This window comes from Sus scrofa, chromosome 1 (assembly GCF_054392235.1).
Source record: "Sus scrofa isolate SSC_HxYL_T2T_F1_AM1 chromosome 1, Sscrofa_HxYL_maternal_Yorkshire_Landrace_v2.0, whole genome shotgun sequence".
NCBI lineage: Eukaryota > Metazoa > Chordata > Mammalia > Artiodactyla > Suidae > Sus > Sus scrofa.
This window is the reverse complement of record NC_139383.1, coordinates 14,822,136-14,839,600: the sequence shown is the minus strand read 5'-3', so window position 1 is coordinate 14,839,600 and position 17,465 is coordinate 14,822,136. Positions and strand designations below refer to the sequence as shown.

The 17,465-nt window shown below is 42.7% G+C and overlaps 1 protein-coding gene across 9 annotated transcripts in view; it reads right to left on the bottom strand.

The window, feature by feature from the left end:
• The window catches only part of RMND1 (required for meiotic nuclear division 1 homolog), a 43,444-nt gene that overhangs the window by 19,455 nt on the left and 6,524 nt on the right, over positions 1-17,465 (bottom strand). For 5 of the 9 annotated variants that reach the window (XM_005659140.4, XM_005659139.4, XM_005659141.4 and 2 more), the window contains 4 exons: positions 9,077-9,185; positions 5,885-5,960; positions 3,523-3,562; positions 1,695-1,795 (listed from right to left, as the gene is read on the bottom strand). In XM_005659140.4, coding sequence (XP_005659197.2) covers positions 1,695-1,795; positions 3,523-3,562; positions 5,885-5,960; positions 9,077-9,185 — 326 coding nt within the window. Of the gene's footprint in view, positions 1-1,694; positions 1,796-3,522; positions 3,563-5,884; positions 5,961-9,050; positions 9,186-17,465 lie in introns of all 9 variants that reach the window. The other 4 variants (XM_085023763.1, XM_085023755.1, XM_085023770.1 and 1 more) reach the window with 1 other exon arrangement.

The following is a 17,465-nucleotide window of genomic DNA, read 5'->3' as shown; positions in this document are numbered from 1 at the left end:
CTGGGCCAGGGATCAGATCTGAGCCACACTTGCAGCTGCAGCGACGTGGGTGGGGATGGAAATTGCGACCTGACACTGCAGAGATGATGCTGATCCCACTGCGCCACAGCGGGAACTCCAACAAGCAAGAGAAGACAGAGGGAGGTGCCGGAGAGGAGGCTTGGCGAGGCAGGATCTGCGCCGACAGCCTCAGTGGAGGGAAAAGAGAAGAGATGCTTTGGCAGGAGCTCAGCCCGTGCCCAGAACCAAGTGAGGCAGCAGACCCCTGGGGACACAGGAGGACCTGCACAACCACTGCAAGTTGGTGGCAGCGAGGTTGGTCTTTGTGATGAAACTAAATCTCTGACTCTGAGATCCGAGTCGAGACCCTAATCCTCTGCAGATGATTAGGTGGTGAGAGAGAGAGGGCGGGTGTGGGCATGTGTCTGTGCGTCTCTGGGGGTGGAGCGGGGCCAGACCTGGGGAGCCTTAGCTTGATGGGGAGGCAGCGCACAGGAGGGGAACTCATGGGAGTCACGAAGTCCAGGTCCAGGGCGTGATAATGAACCGAATGGATACAGTTCTACTGGCTCTTCACCTGCTGTGCCTCCAGCTCACAGCATCACTGCAGCCCCCCGGGGCCCAGGTCCTCACTCACGAGTCAGGTGCCTCACATCCCTGAACTGCATCTAAAGGCTCATTAGCTGCCACCCCAGGGTTTCTGTCAGGTGAAATCAGGCAGGAGAGCTCATCCCTGGCTATCTTCACTTAGCTCTTGGTCCTCCTACAGCGGGGGCCTCTTCCAAGTTTCCCTGAAGCTCTGCTGTCTTCCTTTCTTAACACAAGGATTTTTGTTTTGCCTCACATTCCGCCAGTCAGGTCACTTCATGAGGAAAAAGACCTTTCAATCCTGTTCACACTGGCTGCTCTCTCTGCCCTCCTCTTCTCCGCGACAGGAAAATCAGCCAGTATGGTGCCCGCCGACTCCTATATTTAACCTGAGGGTGCTGTGGAAGTCCCCCACTTCCTGCAGGCACCCCATTTGCACAAGTGGTTCTCTCAGATCATCCCTCATTATACTCTATACTTTTGATACTCAAAATCAGTGGGAAAAAGGCAGAAAGGATTTACTGAGAGAAAACATTAATAGAATAATGTGACAGGTTCACTCTGAGGAAGACACCGTTTTACTCATTTGGCTACTTAGGAAACTTACTATTTTGGGGTTACACTACTTGTTGTAATTTATGGGTGCCTTGATAAGTTAAAAGAAATAATCACTCCCCACCTAAATTTATTAATTGTTTGGGCTTTGTTTTTGCACCAATAACTTTTTCCTTAAAATTAGTATTCAAAGGCATAAACAATGTATCTCCTCTACTGCTCTACCTAGTTATTCTAAGAGCTTCTTTCAAAATTTGATTAAAAAGTTGCTTACTCTGGGAGTTCCCGATGTGGCTCACCAGTTAATGAATCTGAGTAGCATCCATGAGGACGTAGGTTCGCTCCGGGGCCTTTCTCAGTGGGTTAAGGATCCGGGGTTGCAGTGAGCTGTGGTGTAGGTCGAAGACAGGCTTGGATCCCGAGTTGCTGTGGCTCTGGTGTAGGCCGGCAGCTACAGCTCTGATTCAACCCCTAGCCTGGGAACCTCCATGTGCAAAGGGTGTGACCCTAAAAAGACCAAAAAAAAAAAAAAAAAAAAAAAAGTTGCTTACTCTGTTTTTATGTAGTTAAGCTCTTCATTCTCCCAGTGTACCAGTGCCACTTCGTAGGGCTGAATTTCATGCTTTTCTAGAACTTGCATCACATGCTTCATCTAGAAGAAAAGGAAGATCAGCCTGAAATTATACCTGACTCCGGAGTAGATAAGAATGTTACAGAGTTAATGATTATGACATTTCTTTTTTTTTTTGTCTTTTGTCTTTTTTTTTTGTCTTTTTGTTGTTGCTATTTCTTGGGCCGCTCCCGCGGCATATGGAGGTTCCCAGGCTAGGGGTTGAATCGGAGCTGTAGCCGCCGGCCTACGCCAGAGCCACAGCAACGCAGGATCCGAGCCACATCTGCAACCTACACCACAGCTCATGGCAACGCCGGATGGTTAACCCACTGAGCAAGGGCAGGGACCGAACCCGAAACCTCATGGTTCCTAGTCGGATTCGTTAACCACTGCGCCACGATGGGAACTCCGATTATGACATTTCTTATGACATTTGATGACATTTCCTCTGGTCTTCAGGTTTTAGGGAAAATGCAAATTCATGCTGACATAAAACTAATTGGAATGATATATACATCTGCTTTTACATTTGAGCTTAAAGAGGCAAACGAAAAACTATTATTATTCCACAATCCGAAGAGAACCCCTACTGACATTATGGTTTGTATTCTTTAAATCTTCAGAAAAAAATGTGTAACTGATACACTTGTAAAAATGTGAACAGCACGGAGGTGTACAAAGTGATAATCTCTCTCTGTTCTCCCAAATTCCTAATCCCCCAAGGTAATCATCACTATCCTTCCAGACTTTTCCCTGTGTGCATATGTATGTACATTTAGTTTTTATATAAACGGGATCATATTCTACACAGGAACATTTCCAGCGTTATTCTCCTTAACGGAGGAACAGCAATTAATTTAACTATCCTAGATGTCCACCTATGGGGGATTTTTTCCTACTCTCCACTATTACAATGTCTCAATACACCCGCCTTAGGTGTGTACCTTCAGGGCCTTGTGGAGATATTTCTTTAGGATTTGCTAGACCAAATGACATGCACACTTACAATTTTGATACATGTTGCTAAAACACTCTCCAGAACAGTTCTTCCAATTTTAGAATGCAAACATTTATGAGAGCATTCCTGAGAAACACTTGTCAGGCTTCTACATCTCTGCAACTCCAAAGAGCCAATTTGCATTACATTTTTCACTCATTTCTACTTCCTTTTCTCCAGGAACCCCCTCCCCAGTTTCCCTCTCCCCACCCCCATGTCTGTGTCTTCTATTTTTAGCAAAACTGGGGTTGTATGAGGCATGTTTTTTTAACCAGCTCTGGTAATTATATTGGCTGTATTTTGTAACCTGCTCTTTTAATTTAACTGTATCTTATACACAGGCAATACCCCAGGAATAGGTTTTTTTTCACATGATTTTTAAGAACCGCAGCATATTTATCCCATGATTTATTTAACAAACATCCTATTATTATATGTTTTGGTCACTTCTCACTGTTGCTACTGTAAATAATATATTGATGAACCTTTCTCTACATCATTTACCATGTATAACTGTGATTATTTCCTTTGGATAACTTTCTAGATATAAAACTGCTGAGTTAAATATAAAATTTTGATGTATTTTACTAATGGGCTCTGAAAAGTCTGTATTAAATAAATCCTGAAATGGGATACTGAAGAAATTATTTCCAGTGAGTAAACAAAAGTTCTAAAAAACTTGATTCCTAGCCTAAGAACTCTGGCCCTAAAAAGCAAAAAATACAGAAACAAAAATAATTTATTTGCAGAAAACTGAATTTCTACTTACAGTTTTGTCTTTCACATTCCAGAACACAGCAGCTCCTTCCCTGATTTCAAAGAATGAACTAAGTTAAAGGCAGAATACATTCTGTAGGACCATACGTAAAGCCAAGCTTAGGAAATTTCTAGAATGTCATTTTTAAAAATATGATTTACTACTGATTTGATATAATGGTCCCTAGATGGATATGATAAACAAAAGCTATTTTCTGAACTTCTGATTAAAAAAACCCAACCTCCCCCAAATTCACGGGTTTCTCACATGGTTTGCAGAATAGTAACTATTGTTGTGATACTATGTGGCTTCATGAATCCAGGCAATTTTTTTCTCCCGTCTTTTTAGCGGCAAATGGAGGCTCCCAGACCAGGGGTCGAATCAGAGCTGTAGCTGTTGGCCTATGGCACAGCACAGCCGCAGCCAACATGGGATGTGAGCTACATCTGCAACCTACACCACAGCTCACGGCAATGCCGGATCCTTAACCCACTGAGAGAGGCCAGGGATTGATCCCACATCCTCCTGGATACTAGTCAGGTTTGTTACTGCTGAGCCACGATGGGACCTCCTTTAATAACTTTCTAACAGAATAAAGAGACAGAAATAAATTGAGGCCTCAGATAGCTCAGGCAGCTATGCAATAATACCCCTCACCCTTCCAGGGCTCAGGGCAGACTGGCCATGAAGCCACAGGAGGCCCTTTTGATCTAAGTCTGACTTTGACAGAATTTAAAGTCTAAAGACTACAAGTGAACTTGCTTTCATCTCTGAAATTTGACATGTTGAGCTGTTCTAGGTAGTAAATTTAAAAATTAAAAAAAAAAAAAAAAAAAAAGAGTTAACTATCGGCTCTGGGTTATTGCACCAGACGAAGGAAGGGTGGAAATGAAAGAAAGAAAAATATGATTTCCACGTCTGGCTTCAAACCTTCTCAAGTAACGTGCTTAGTGTGTGTGGGTCTGTGCTGAGCATCTGGGATGCGAAGATGAGCAGTGTCTAGATCCTTTGCTCAAGGAGCTCCCAACCCAGAGCAGACTGCACTGGGCACCAACAGCGCCGCCCTCGTCCTCACGACACAGATGCACGTGGAGGGACACAGCTCCTAATGGATGAGCAGAGCCAAATGAGAAAACAAAGAGCAAAACGGCAGAGGAAACACGCCGGGCTCTGGGAGAAGGTGTGAGGGAGCAGGTGATGTCTCAGGCTAAAGAGCCAGTAGTTTGAACAGCTGTGGATCGGGGCAAGCAGAGGGTGACCAGGTCAGAGGCAGGGAGGAGCCGACCTCTGGAGGAACTGTGCTGTGCTAAGTAAGGAGTGGGGTCAAGGTTCACAGAGTTTTAAGCAGGAGAGTGAGCGATCAGAACTACCTACTGTAACATTATGCTGCGTACAATAAACTGGTGGTGGGGTGAGAGGACAGGGAGGGAGCCCAAGCAGTGAGCTGCTGCAGAGGGCCAGGGTGGGGTCTCAGGATATGGACTTGAGAGGTATTTAAGGCCACTGCCAGAGCATTATTAGTTCAGAGAAGCACTTCCAGGTGACAAGAGGTCCCAGGAAATGTCTGATGGGGCGCTAAAGCCATGTGTGGTTACGGAGCACCTGAAACAGGCCTGTTCCAAAGAAAGAGGTACTCTTAAGTGTAAAACACACACGCTAGGAGAATGTAAACCACACTAGCTGTTGACTGATTATATGCTGAAATGATAGCACTTTAGATGTGTTGGGTTAAATAAGGTACATTAGGTGATATCTGATATTATTAGTAGTGTTGTTCAAAATTGAATTCATTTTTTTTTAACATTAAAAATGTGCCATTAGAGGAGTTCCTATTGTGGCTCAGTGGGTAAAGAACCTGACTAGTACCCATGAGGATGCGAGTATGATCTCTGGCCTCACTCACTGCGTTAAGGATCCGGCGTTGCAGTGAGCTGTGGTGTAGGTCGCAGATATGGCTTGGATTCTGTGTTGCTGTGGCTGTGGTGTAGGCCGGCGGCTACAGCTCCGATTGGACCCCTAGCCTGGGAACCTCCATATGCCATGGGTGCAGGCCTAAAAAGACGAAAATAAATAAATAAATGAATAAATAAATAAATGAATGAATGAATGAAAAAAGAGAAAAAAAAACGACAAAATGAATGAAAAACCCCTGATCTTATCCCTAGGGAGAAATATTCTTTATTTTATGAGGATTTACCAGAAGATGCCTATAACTGACAAACTCTCCTATTCAAGTAAGAAGTAAAGGAAAACTTCAAATCACAAGTAAATTCTGAACATATTCATTGCTAAGAGAGGAGGTACACCTGTACCTTTAAGAACCACATCACCTGACCACGGCCCGTCTCCCAGTGGGGTTGTTTTCTTGTATTACCTGAAGAAGAATATTGTTCCGGGATCACCTTCTTTTGCAGAATTTTCCACACCCATCACCAAGATATTGGCTGCATCTGCGATAAATTAGCAAAAGGCCATGTCACAAGATGACACAAGATTTAAGAGTCACCTCTCAACTTTTTTTTTTTTTTTTTTTTTTTTGTCTTTTCTAGGGCCCTTCCTGCGGCATATGGAGGTTCCCAGGCTAGGGGTCGAATCAGAGCTACAGCTGCCAGCCCACACCACAGCCACAACAACGCAGGATCCGAGCCGCGTCTGCAACCCACACCACAGCTCGTGGCAATGCCAGATCCTTAACCCACAGAGCGAGGCCAGGGATCGAACCCGCAACTTCATGGTTCCTAGTTGGATTCGTTAACCCCTGAGCCACGATGGGAGCTCCAGGATTTAAGTCACCTCTCAACTTTTAACAAAGTATTTCTGACCGTTTCTTCACAGTAACAATGAGGTGCTCTATAACTCGGGATCTGAGCAGTGTCTACGACTCACACTACAGCTCATGGTAACACCAGATCCCCGATCACTGAGTGAGGCCAGGGATCAAACCTGCTTTCTCATGGATACTAGTCGTATTCATTTCCACTGCACCAGGAACTCCGACAACTGTTAAAGTCTTAGTTTTAATACAAATGAAGTTCAAGAATTAAACGTCTTTCTATAAAATTGACTTAAAATTTAAAATTTAAAGAGCCATTAATATATTCTCTTCCTTTACATACCATTTTATTAATAATACAATTTTAATATTCTCAACTACTCATTTCACTGAATTTTAAATTGTATTGCATAAAGTGTGGAAAATAGAAAACATACAGAAACAAAGATACCAACAATTTCAAAACATCTGATTTCAAAGTTAATTGAGAAACTACCATGGGAGTCACCTGTAAGTATTAAAATGTTTTTATATTGTACATATTAAATATACACACACACAAATATTCACCAGTAAGTAGTTATTTATACATTAGTTTAGTAATATTTTATTAGTACATATTCTATAATGTAAATTATAAATAACATGTTAATATATTAATATGCTGCTATTAATGTGTAAAAAGTCATATAATTTCTTAACCTAAAATGAGGATCCTCAGAGCTGCAGAGTTCCTGATAGAGGATGAGGAATAGGAGATTCAGGGAGAGAGAAAATCCTACCTCGTTGAACTCACACTTCCCTCATGTGACATCCTGTGGAGGCGGACACCCATACAGCTGAGAGCACCGCAAGCCCGGGGGAAGCTGCAGGGCAGCGAGAATGGTACAAAGAGCCCCCGAGGGTGAAATGGACAGGGCCGCCCAGACCGCCTCTGGCATCAGCCAAGAATACCCCAGGGCAAGTTTTCATCTCAGGGGCCCTGGACACAGCTGTTTTCCTGAGTCAGTTATGTTTTTGCCACCAAATAGTACAAATAATCTGTTTGGATGATCAAGGCTGAAAAAGCACTCCATTTTGACTATTTCTTATGGGTTCAGTGACTCTTTGAGGAATTTTCTTGGAGTTCCCCCTGTGGTGCAATGGAATGAGCAGCACCTTGGGAGTTCTTGGGTTTGATTTCTGGCTCGGCACAGCAGGTTAAGGATCAAGGGTTGCTGCAGCTGCAGCTTAGGTTGAGACTGCAGCTTGGATCTGATCCCAAGAACAGATCGAGAACCCTATGGCCCAGGAACTCCATGTGCCACGGGACGGCCAAAAATGAAAAAAAAAATTTTTTTTTTCTCTGTAGTAAAGTTTTCAATCTGTTTTTGCCACTCTGAGATAAATTCATGAATTTTCCATCAAAGTGTTCCAAGTTAATTTTTTCTGGGGGTGGACACTTCATGGAAGTTCTTGGGCCAGGGACTGAATTTGAGATCCAAGTTGCACCTGTGACCCCTGCCACAGCTGCAGCAATGCTGGATCCTCAACCTACAACACTGGGCCAGGGATCGAACTGTTGCCCCTGAAGCAGCCCAAGCCACTGCAGAGACAATGCTAACCCTGTTGCACCACAGTGGGAATTCAAGTTAATTTTCCCTTCCTCACACTGTCCTAAAATCCTAAGTTTATTTCATTTCATTTTATTTTTTTGGCTGTGCCCGTGGCATGTAGAAGCTCCCAGGCCAGGGACTGAACCTGTGCCACAGCAGCAACCTGAGCCACAACTTTGGATCCTTAACCCACTAGGTCACCAGGGAACTCCCAGTTAAGTTTACTTTAATTCTCTAAGTATTCATTGTGTTTATCTCTTAATTGATTTTGTTAGCTATAAAGCGTTTGGCTGTACTGGCAAATTTTTCCTTAAGGGCTTTCCCCAACATTTCTATCAATTTTAAGGTTCTTCTGTAATACTAAAGTAACTTTTTCTTTTTTTTCTCTTTGTTTTTCTAGAGCCACACCTGCGGTATATGAAGTTCACGAGCTAGGGGTTGAATCAGAGCTACAGCTGCTGGCCTACACCACAGCCACAGCAACACAGTATCTGAGCCGCATCTGTGACCTACATCACAACTCACGGCAACACCAGATCCCCAATCCACTGAGTGAGGCCAGGGATGGAACCCACATTCTCGTGGATACTAGTCGGGTTTGTTACAGCCGAGCCACAATGGGAACTCCTACTAAAATAACTTTTTTTTTTTTGCCTTTTCTAGGGCCGCTCCCTCGGCATATGGAGGTTCCCAGGCTAGGGGTTGAATCGGAGCTGTAGCCACCGGCCTACGCCAGAGCCACAGCAAAGCGGGTTCCAAGCCGCGTCTGCGACCTACACCACAGCTCACGGCAACACCAGATCCTTAACCCACTGAGCAAGGCCAGGGATGGAACCCGCAACCTCATGGTTCCTAGTCGGATTCGTCAACCACTGTGCCACGACGGGAACTCCTAAAATAACTTTTTAATGTAAGAGAAATGGAGTGTCATGGTCTTTGATCATGCCAAGTAAGAATGGTCCTATAAATAATGCTAAGTCATATTGATTTTAATCTGCAAACCAAGTTCTCTGTAAATATATTTTAATTTCCCATCTTCGTAAGTCATTTTCATAAAGAGATCTGACACCACTTTTACGATAAAATCCTTTAAATAGAAAGTGAAACGTAAACGAATGCACATTTAAGACAGTTATCGTAGGAAAGTTATTTTCTAATACATTTTGACATACTTGGCCCCAGGTTCAAGAAGATGTACCTCTAGGCAAGCTTGTTACTTCCACATATCCATGGGCGGCCAGATCTTGAGAGAGATTTCCAAGATGATATTCATCTGCAGTTGCAAACGCAGTGCAGTGCATCAGGTCCTGTGTCGGCGAGATTAGCATGACATGGGTTACAAGAGGCTCAAATGCCTGTGATGCTTGTCACCCTACAGGGAGGACTCCGACTGCAAAGCCAGCATGTGAGTTTTCTGCAAAACACCTCAAAGGTTCAAACAAGGGATGTAAGAAGGGATGTTGAGAAAACAGTTACAGGGAGGCAGATTTCAGCTCAGTCTATAAAAGAACTTTCTCCTGCAAGTCAAAAGGACAGGATGGGCTCTCCGAAAGGGGAGCCACCCCACTGGTTGTGTTTCAGGAACATGCTGAATGAAAGAAACAGAGATGATGAAGGCACCCCTCGGGCGCCTGGATGCAATGCTGTTTAAAGTCTCTCCAACCTTGAGTTTCCATGACTCTTTTATCTTTTTTTCTTTTTTCTTTTTTTTTTTTTTGTCTTTCTGCCTTTTCTAGGGCTGCTCCCACGGCATAGGGAGATTCCCAGGCTAGGGGTCGAATTAGAACTGTAGCCACCGGTCTACACCACAGCCACAGCAACGTGGGATCCAAGCTGCGTCTGCAACCTACACCATAGCTCACGGCAACGCTGGATCGTTAACCCACTGAGCAAGGGCAGGGACCGAACCCGCAACCTCGTGGTTCCTAGTCAGATTCATTAACCACTGAGCCATGAAGGGAACTCCTCCATGACTCTTTTTCACAGCAGCATGACTCCTTGAGGTCATCTGATAATTGGTCACTAGCTTTGTACTAGTGCAGAGATTACTCTGAATCCACAAGGAGTTACAGGATTTTTACGCTGGTTAATTTTACTCTGGTTAAAAGTTCTGTGAGTCAATGAGTAAACAATGAGGTCCTGCTGTACAGCACAGGGAACTATATCCAGTCTCTTCGGCTAGTCCATGATGGAAGATAATATAAGAAAAAGAATGTATATATATTTATGACTGGGTCACTTTGCTGCAGAGCAGAAATTGGCGCAGCATTGTAAATCAACTATATTATAATTAAAAAAAAAAGTTCTGGGAGTTCCCACTGCGGTGCAACGGGAACAAATCTGAGTAGTAACCATGAGGTTACGGGTTTGATTCCTGGCCTTGCTCAGTGGGTTTCTGTGAGCTGTGGTGTAGGTCGCAGATGAGGCTTGGATCCTGTGTTGCTGTGGCTGTGATGTAGGCCAGTGGCTAAAGCTCTGATTTGACCCCTGGCTTGGGAACCCCCATATGCCATGGGTACGGCCCTTAAAAAAAAAAAAAAAAAAGTTCTGTGAATCTGAGAATGTGTCCAGGTTTGGTGAGTGCTCTGGCTTCTGCACTAGGAGTCTCAGCAGTGTGTACGTGCATGTTTATGTTGTGTGTGTGTATAGTACACACATGGTAAGCAATGTGGCACAGCATGTGGTGTTTGTCGAACTGTACGTCACAAGATGTCAGTGAGTCCTGATAGCCAGTGAGTTGGCCCAAATCAGATTCAAAAAACAAACAGAATAAAATAGAAAATATTAGAGGACGGAATTCATAGGAAAGGTAAATTTTATTTTATGACATCTGTCACATATATGTCTATGTATGTGCATACTGGATCACTATGTATAATGTAAAATAAATTTCTCACTACGGAATATGGTCGATAAAGTTCAAAAGCTATGGGCAGAGGTGTTAAAAGAGTTCAGGCACAGACTCAGATTCATGTAAAAACCATCAGAGTAACAATAAGCCTTACATGATAGGGCTGTTGTGAAGTTTAAACAAGCTGATGAATGATGAATAAACAACTGCGCAGAACCATGAGTAGCACAAATGTTCATCGTTGGTTGTGGTGATTATTACTGCACATACACATTTTTCTTTTTTTTTTGGCCTCGCCTGTGGCATGCACAAGTTCCTGGGCCAGGGAAAGAATCTGCACCAGAGCAGCGATCCCAGACACAGCAGTGACAATGCTGGATCCTTACCCTGCAGAGCCACCATGGAGCTCCAGACAGGTTTAAACCAGCAAAATTTATGGGAGGTTAAAAACTTTATCAAGTAATTTACATTTGTTCATAATATTCTATTTCAGTATCTACCGATCAGAACATTAGTGGCTCTACTGTCTTCTGAGACACATGGTGCTTTGGCTCACTGTTGGTCAAAAGAAGTTTATGAGTCACTAAATCAAAGTTTATTCCTAGGATTTAGTCATCCTGGCTCCTAAATTCTTTCCCTTTCTGTTACATTCCTAGTATGAAATTCAAAAAAGGAATACATTAATTCCTTTCTTCCTTGCACTTTTGTTACCCAACGCTTGGCCCTTTTTCAAGATACGGCCTAAATTCTGCTTTCTCTTTTCTTCAGTCAGTTAGGCAGGTCTAATGTGTGGTTTAAAAAGTAGCAGAGGAATAAACGGCAGACCTGAGGAGACACACGAACTAAAACACCTAAAATCCGTAAGATACCCACTTAGGAGCAAAACAATCAAATTTCTAATGGATCTTAATTCAAGTCAGAGTCAAACAAGCTGAACTTGTTGCCCAAAGGTGAGATAAGTGGATGCAGGACCCTCCTATTGCAGAGAGCTGATAAGCTGATTTTTATTGTTATCACAGCAGTAAGAACACACTGATTTACAAAAAATGCAGATCCACAGAGTCAAAATAAAGACCATAGCTGTTCTTTGAAGGCTTCACGGAGTTAAAAAGAGCTGGCAGGATGGGCTGAAAGAAAGGAATCCTGGTAAGAGGCATCATGGAAGGTCATAGCAGGGAGGCTCTACTCTGCAAAAAAAAAAAAACAAAAAAAAAAAAACATACTCAAGTTTTCAAAGCACCATCCCAGTGCATGAGGTTGGATGGCAGAGGTACTTCTGGGACTGCTGTAGCCGACATGCTTAGCTTAGCTGGAGTGGGAAGAGCAGGAGGCACAAAGCAGATAAGAAGGTCAAGACCAGGGAGGGGCCTTCCTGTAACTGTACCGGAAATGGTACTGGTTGACTATCTCTAGAACCAGAACCCGAAACTGGCAGTCCGAATCACGAGTCAGTGAACATGATGTTTTTAAGATCTGAATGATATGTGTGTAACTGATTCACTTTGCTGTACAGCTGAACCACATTGTAAATCAACTATACTATCAAAATGTTTTTTTTTTTAAATTTGAACAAACTATCAACAGTAAACTGCAATTTCACACAAAATCCGGATTTCTACCATCTTTTGCTCAAGTGGAAGACTTGACATTAATTGACCATGGTTCTCCAGCCAACATGGCCCCTTCCCAGTCCCTATGGTTTCACGCCTGCTTCACCATCATCTATGCTCCTGATCAGGCCCATCTGTGCTACCAATTTATACTATTCTGCACTCTCAAAAATGGAACAAGTCAAAGCATTCCATCACTACGTCCATGAGAAAATACATGCTGAGCTCCAGAGAGTCAGATTACACATTTTAAAACACAATCTGTTTTTACTTAGTTATTCCAAGGACCTTCGCAGATTTTCTGAAGATTGTCACCATTCCTTCTTTCACCATCTCTTATTTAGTTGGGCTCAAAGTTCTAGTCAATGTCACACAGTTTGTGTGTCATATATGTATATATATGTAGTTGCTACACCACTTTCTGTATCCTCCTTAAACATCCAGAATCTGAGTCTAAATCATGCATCTTCTGAGTAAATGATTCACAAAGTTTCCAATTTGACTTATTAAATAGACATATCTTTTTTGGGGGGAGGGTTTATTTGCTTTTCAGTTTCAATACCTCATTTAAATCCATTTGCTAAAAGGAAAGTGCGTCTCTGCATTTTTTTCCTATTAATTAAAGATGTTACTTTGTAAGAAGGTTTCATTTTCACATGTGTCTTTTTCTGGATTTTTACAATGAACTACTATTTTTAAGCATTAAATACACATACATACATAGCAGAGTTTTTGTTGTTGCTCAGTGGTAACAAACCCAGCTAGGGTCCACGAGGAAGCAGGTTCAATCTTGGCCTCATTCAGTAGGTAAAAGGATCCAGCGTTACCATGAGCTGTGGTGTAGGTCGCAGATGCGGCTCAGACCTGGCATTGCTGTGGCTTAGCTGTGGCTCTGGTGTGACCCCTAGCCTGGGAACTTCATATGCCCTACCTGTGGTCGTAAAAAGCAAAAAAAAACAAAACAAACAAACAAAAAAAACCAAAAACAAACCATATATATGTCGAAAATTCTGGGTTTTAGGGTAGGGATCAACGACTTGTTCTTAAATAATGTATCAAATCAACCTAAAATAGTAATTCGATTTAAGACCTAAATTTGGGCAGGCCTTTCTATTTTGAAATGTTGGGAAAAAAACCCAAAAAAACAAAACCCAAACTCATGACCTAGAAAACACCATGTTTCGGTATGTTTCATTTTCTGTCCACAGAAAACATTCCAGCAGATGGGGCTAGAAATTTATACATGATTCTTGGTTTTAGAGCATCGCACACTCTGAAAGAATACTTGTCTTAAAAAAGAGTTTATTTTTATTCACTTTTTTTTACTAAGGGAAAAATGCACGTTTTTCCTGTTATGTACAGATTATAGGTGAAAGTTATAAAACACAGATTTTACATTACTAGTATAAAGCTTTAGTTTTTAAGCTTTTTTTTTTTTTTCCCCCTTTTTGGCTATACTCACAGCATGTGGAAGTTTCTGGGCCAGGGACTGAACCCATGGCACAGCAGCAACCCAAGCCGTAGCAGTGACAACACTGGATCCTTAACCTGCTGAGCCACAAGGGAACTCCAACTTAAGCCTTTTGACTACAACTCATGGAGAGAAATCCTTTCACATACACAATATGTATACACACATAGGCACCCACACCAATAACTGACACAAGAGCTTCACAAACAATATTTACCTTTACCAAGAGTAATGCACTGATACTTTCTATTCTATTTCACCAACCAAAAAAGCCCATTAACAACCCACAAGTTAATTTTACATGTGGTTGTTTTAGCCTGAAAACCACTGCTGGGCATCCAGGCACCGCACTCCCCCAGCCTGCACCTGCTCAGAGAGTGGCCCTCATCCTCCAGCATCACTGCCCCCCCCCTCCCAAAGTCAGGGCAGACCAACCAGCAGCACTGTCCTTGCCATGATAAACAATGAGCCACTGGGATGTGGGTTGAATTTCTCAGTAGGCTACGACAGCGGCAAATGGGACTGGGTGTGGAGTTGATTCCACTCCAGAGTAACTAGAGAAGAGTTAGTACACGGTAACTCGCCCACTCATTCCAGGTGCACGAGGCAAAGCAGAGGTAAGAGGGTGAGCTCAGGTGCACGCCTGGGGAAGGGGACAAAGCGTGCCTCTTCTGGGACAAAGAAGAGTCCTTTCCTGACTCAGTCCAGAGAGGAAGGAAGGGCTCTACCACACAGGGGAGTCCACACTGTCCAGTGGGAAATGGAGTGGCCCTCTATTCCAGGCAGTCTTCAGCCCCAGGAATATATGACCTCAACACACTTCAAGACTGTGTTCACCAGTAAGATCATTAGAAAATAAGGTTCCAGGAGTTCTCGTCGTGGCTCAGCAGAAACGAATCTGACTAGCATCCTTAAGGATGCAGGTTCGATCCCTGGCCTTGCTCAGTGGGTTAAGGATCCAGAGTTGCTATGAGCGGTGGTGTAGGTCTCAGATGCGGCTTGGATTCCATGTTGCTGTGGCTGTGATTCAGGCCAGTGGCTGCAGCTCCGACTGGACCCCTAGCCTGGGAACCTCCATATGTTGCAGGTGTGGCCATTAAAAAAAAAAAAAAAAAAAAAAAAAAGAAGGTTCCCAAGTCATATTACCTCAGATCTCTTTAGAAATGCTTTCAGAAATAGAAAACATTTTCTATTATTTTCCTGTGCTTCCAGAGAAACAACATACTGCTTCTGTTTTTGCAAAACTCCAGCTGAAGTCAAATCTACCATGTTATATATGTTATGTACAGACCAAGAAAATAAATGGGTCCTGTATCAGGACCTAGGAAATAAAGGACTCCTTAAATTTGGTGATGGAAAAAGTTATTTCCTGTAAGACATTCTTAAGTGTTTCTTTTCCTGTTAGACAACAAAAAATGTACAACCTAGGAGGATTTCTGCCTTTAATCACTGGGCTTCTTGGAGTTAAATGTTCCAACTAGATTATTCATACCAAGTATCTGATAATATTTATCTCTCTGTTCATGGCAACTGTTTTCTCTACTTAAATGTAATGCTTTTAGTATCTCAATTTAAACTTATTAAATTCTGAAAATCTACTTCAAATCTTTCCTGGAAGCAGGAAAAAAAATCCTAACAAACAAAACAAAACAAAACAAAACAAAATTTAGGAAAATTTCTTTCAAGTCTGAGGACAGCCCCCCCAAAAAAAATAATGCTTTTTTTTGATAGTTTACAACCAAGTACCAAAAAAAGGTGAAATCTCTGACCTTACCAGCCTCTTCATAAGAAATTTAATTCTGTTCTAGGCTGCTAAAAGTAACAAAAGAAAAAAGGAATTTGATTTTCCTCTTTTTTGGATCTGCCATGAATTCAGGTTTCTACACTTAATTTCATCTCAGTCACTTAAACACTGAATTTCTCAATCACAAAGTGAACAATGCAATTAAAAATTCAAGAGCTAGGAGGAAAGGGGTGAGAGCAGAACATGCCCCGAACTTCCATTCTTTATTTTATTTATTTATTTTGCTTTTTAGGGCGCATCTGCAGCATATGGAAGTTCCCAGGATAGGGGTCGGATCCCAGTTGCAGATGCCAGTCTACACCACAGCCACAGCAACTCAGGATGGGAGCTGTGTCTGCGACCTACACCACAGTTCACGGCAACACCGGATCCTTAACCCACTGAGTGAGGCCAGTGATTGAATCTGCATCCTCATGGATACCAGTTGAGTTTGTTACTGCTGAGCCACAACAGGAACTCCCAAACTTCCATTCTTTATATCCTGAGTTCAGGGAAACCAAACAAAAACTTAAACAAAGCTAGAATCCAACATAAAAACCATTAACCAACTTCTAACTTCACAACCTGAGAATGAGAAGTGAAGGACTATACAGTTTTTCCAAAGAAGTCAACTACACTATTTTAAAAAACCACCCAACCAAGTTAAATGCTCTCAGGGTCTACTCAGAGTTGAGCTTTAAAAATAGAGATCCTAATCTGTTTTCTGATAGATTCAGAAAGGCTCATCAAATTTAAAACATTTGGCTTTTCCTATTTTTTTTTTTTTTTTTTTTTTTTTGCCATTACCTGGGCCACTCCCGCGGCATATGGAGGTTCCCAGGCTAGGGGTCGAATTGGAGCTGCAGCAGCCGGCCTACGCCAGAGCCACAGCAACGCGGGATCCAAGCCACGTCTGCAACCTACACCACAGCTCACAGCAACGCCGGATCCTTAACCCACTGAGTGAGGCCAGGGATCGAACCCGCAACCTCATGGTTCCTAGTCAGATTCACTAACCACTGAACCACGACAGGAATTCCGACTTTTCCTATTTTTTCTTTTTTTGTCTTTTTGCTATTTCTTTGGGCCGCTTCTGCGGCATATGGAGGTTCCAAGGCTAGGGGTCGAATCGGAGCTGTAGCCACTGGCCTACGACAGAGCCACAGCAACTCGGGATCCAAGCCACGTCTGCAACCTACACCACAGCTCACGGCAACCCACTGAACAAGGGCAGGGACCGAACTTGCAACCTCATGGTTCCTGGTCGGATTCGTTAACCACTGCGCCACAACAGGAACTCCCAACTTTTCCTATTTTTAATGTTAATGAATACATACATCAAAGATCCCTTTGCTTCTCCTCTACCCATTCTAATTTAACAAACATTTATTAAGTATAAGGCGCAGTCTTTAAGTATCATGCATAATATACCATTAACAAAGGGCTTGGTTGTGACCTTAAATATTTCTCATTTAGAGGAAAACACAAACTATAGTTGAGAAATTCCCATAAGCCTCTCAGCAGTGAATGAAAACACCCCCTTCAACCTTCAAAGAATAAAAAAGCAAAACCCTTCATTTTTTTTTTTTTAATGGCCACACCCAAAGCATATGGACGTTCCTGGGCCAGGGATAAAACTCAGGCTGCCACCTCAGCGGCTCAAGCTGCTGCAGTCGGGTTCTTAACCCTCTGCGCCACCTCGGGAACTCCCACTCTGCTGTGTTGGTCGTCCCTTGCAGTGCCCTCTCATCACCTCCTCCTGTGCGATCACCATCGGCTAATGGATGTTCCCTGTCTGTACTGTTAATTAAAAATTTTTAAAAATTAATATAGAATTTCTACAGTTTGATTTTTTTAAAAAACTTAATTTGG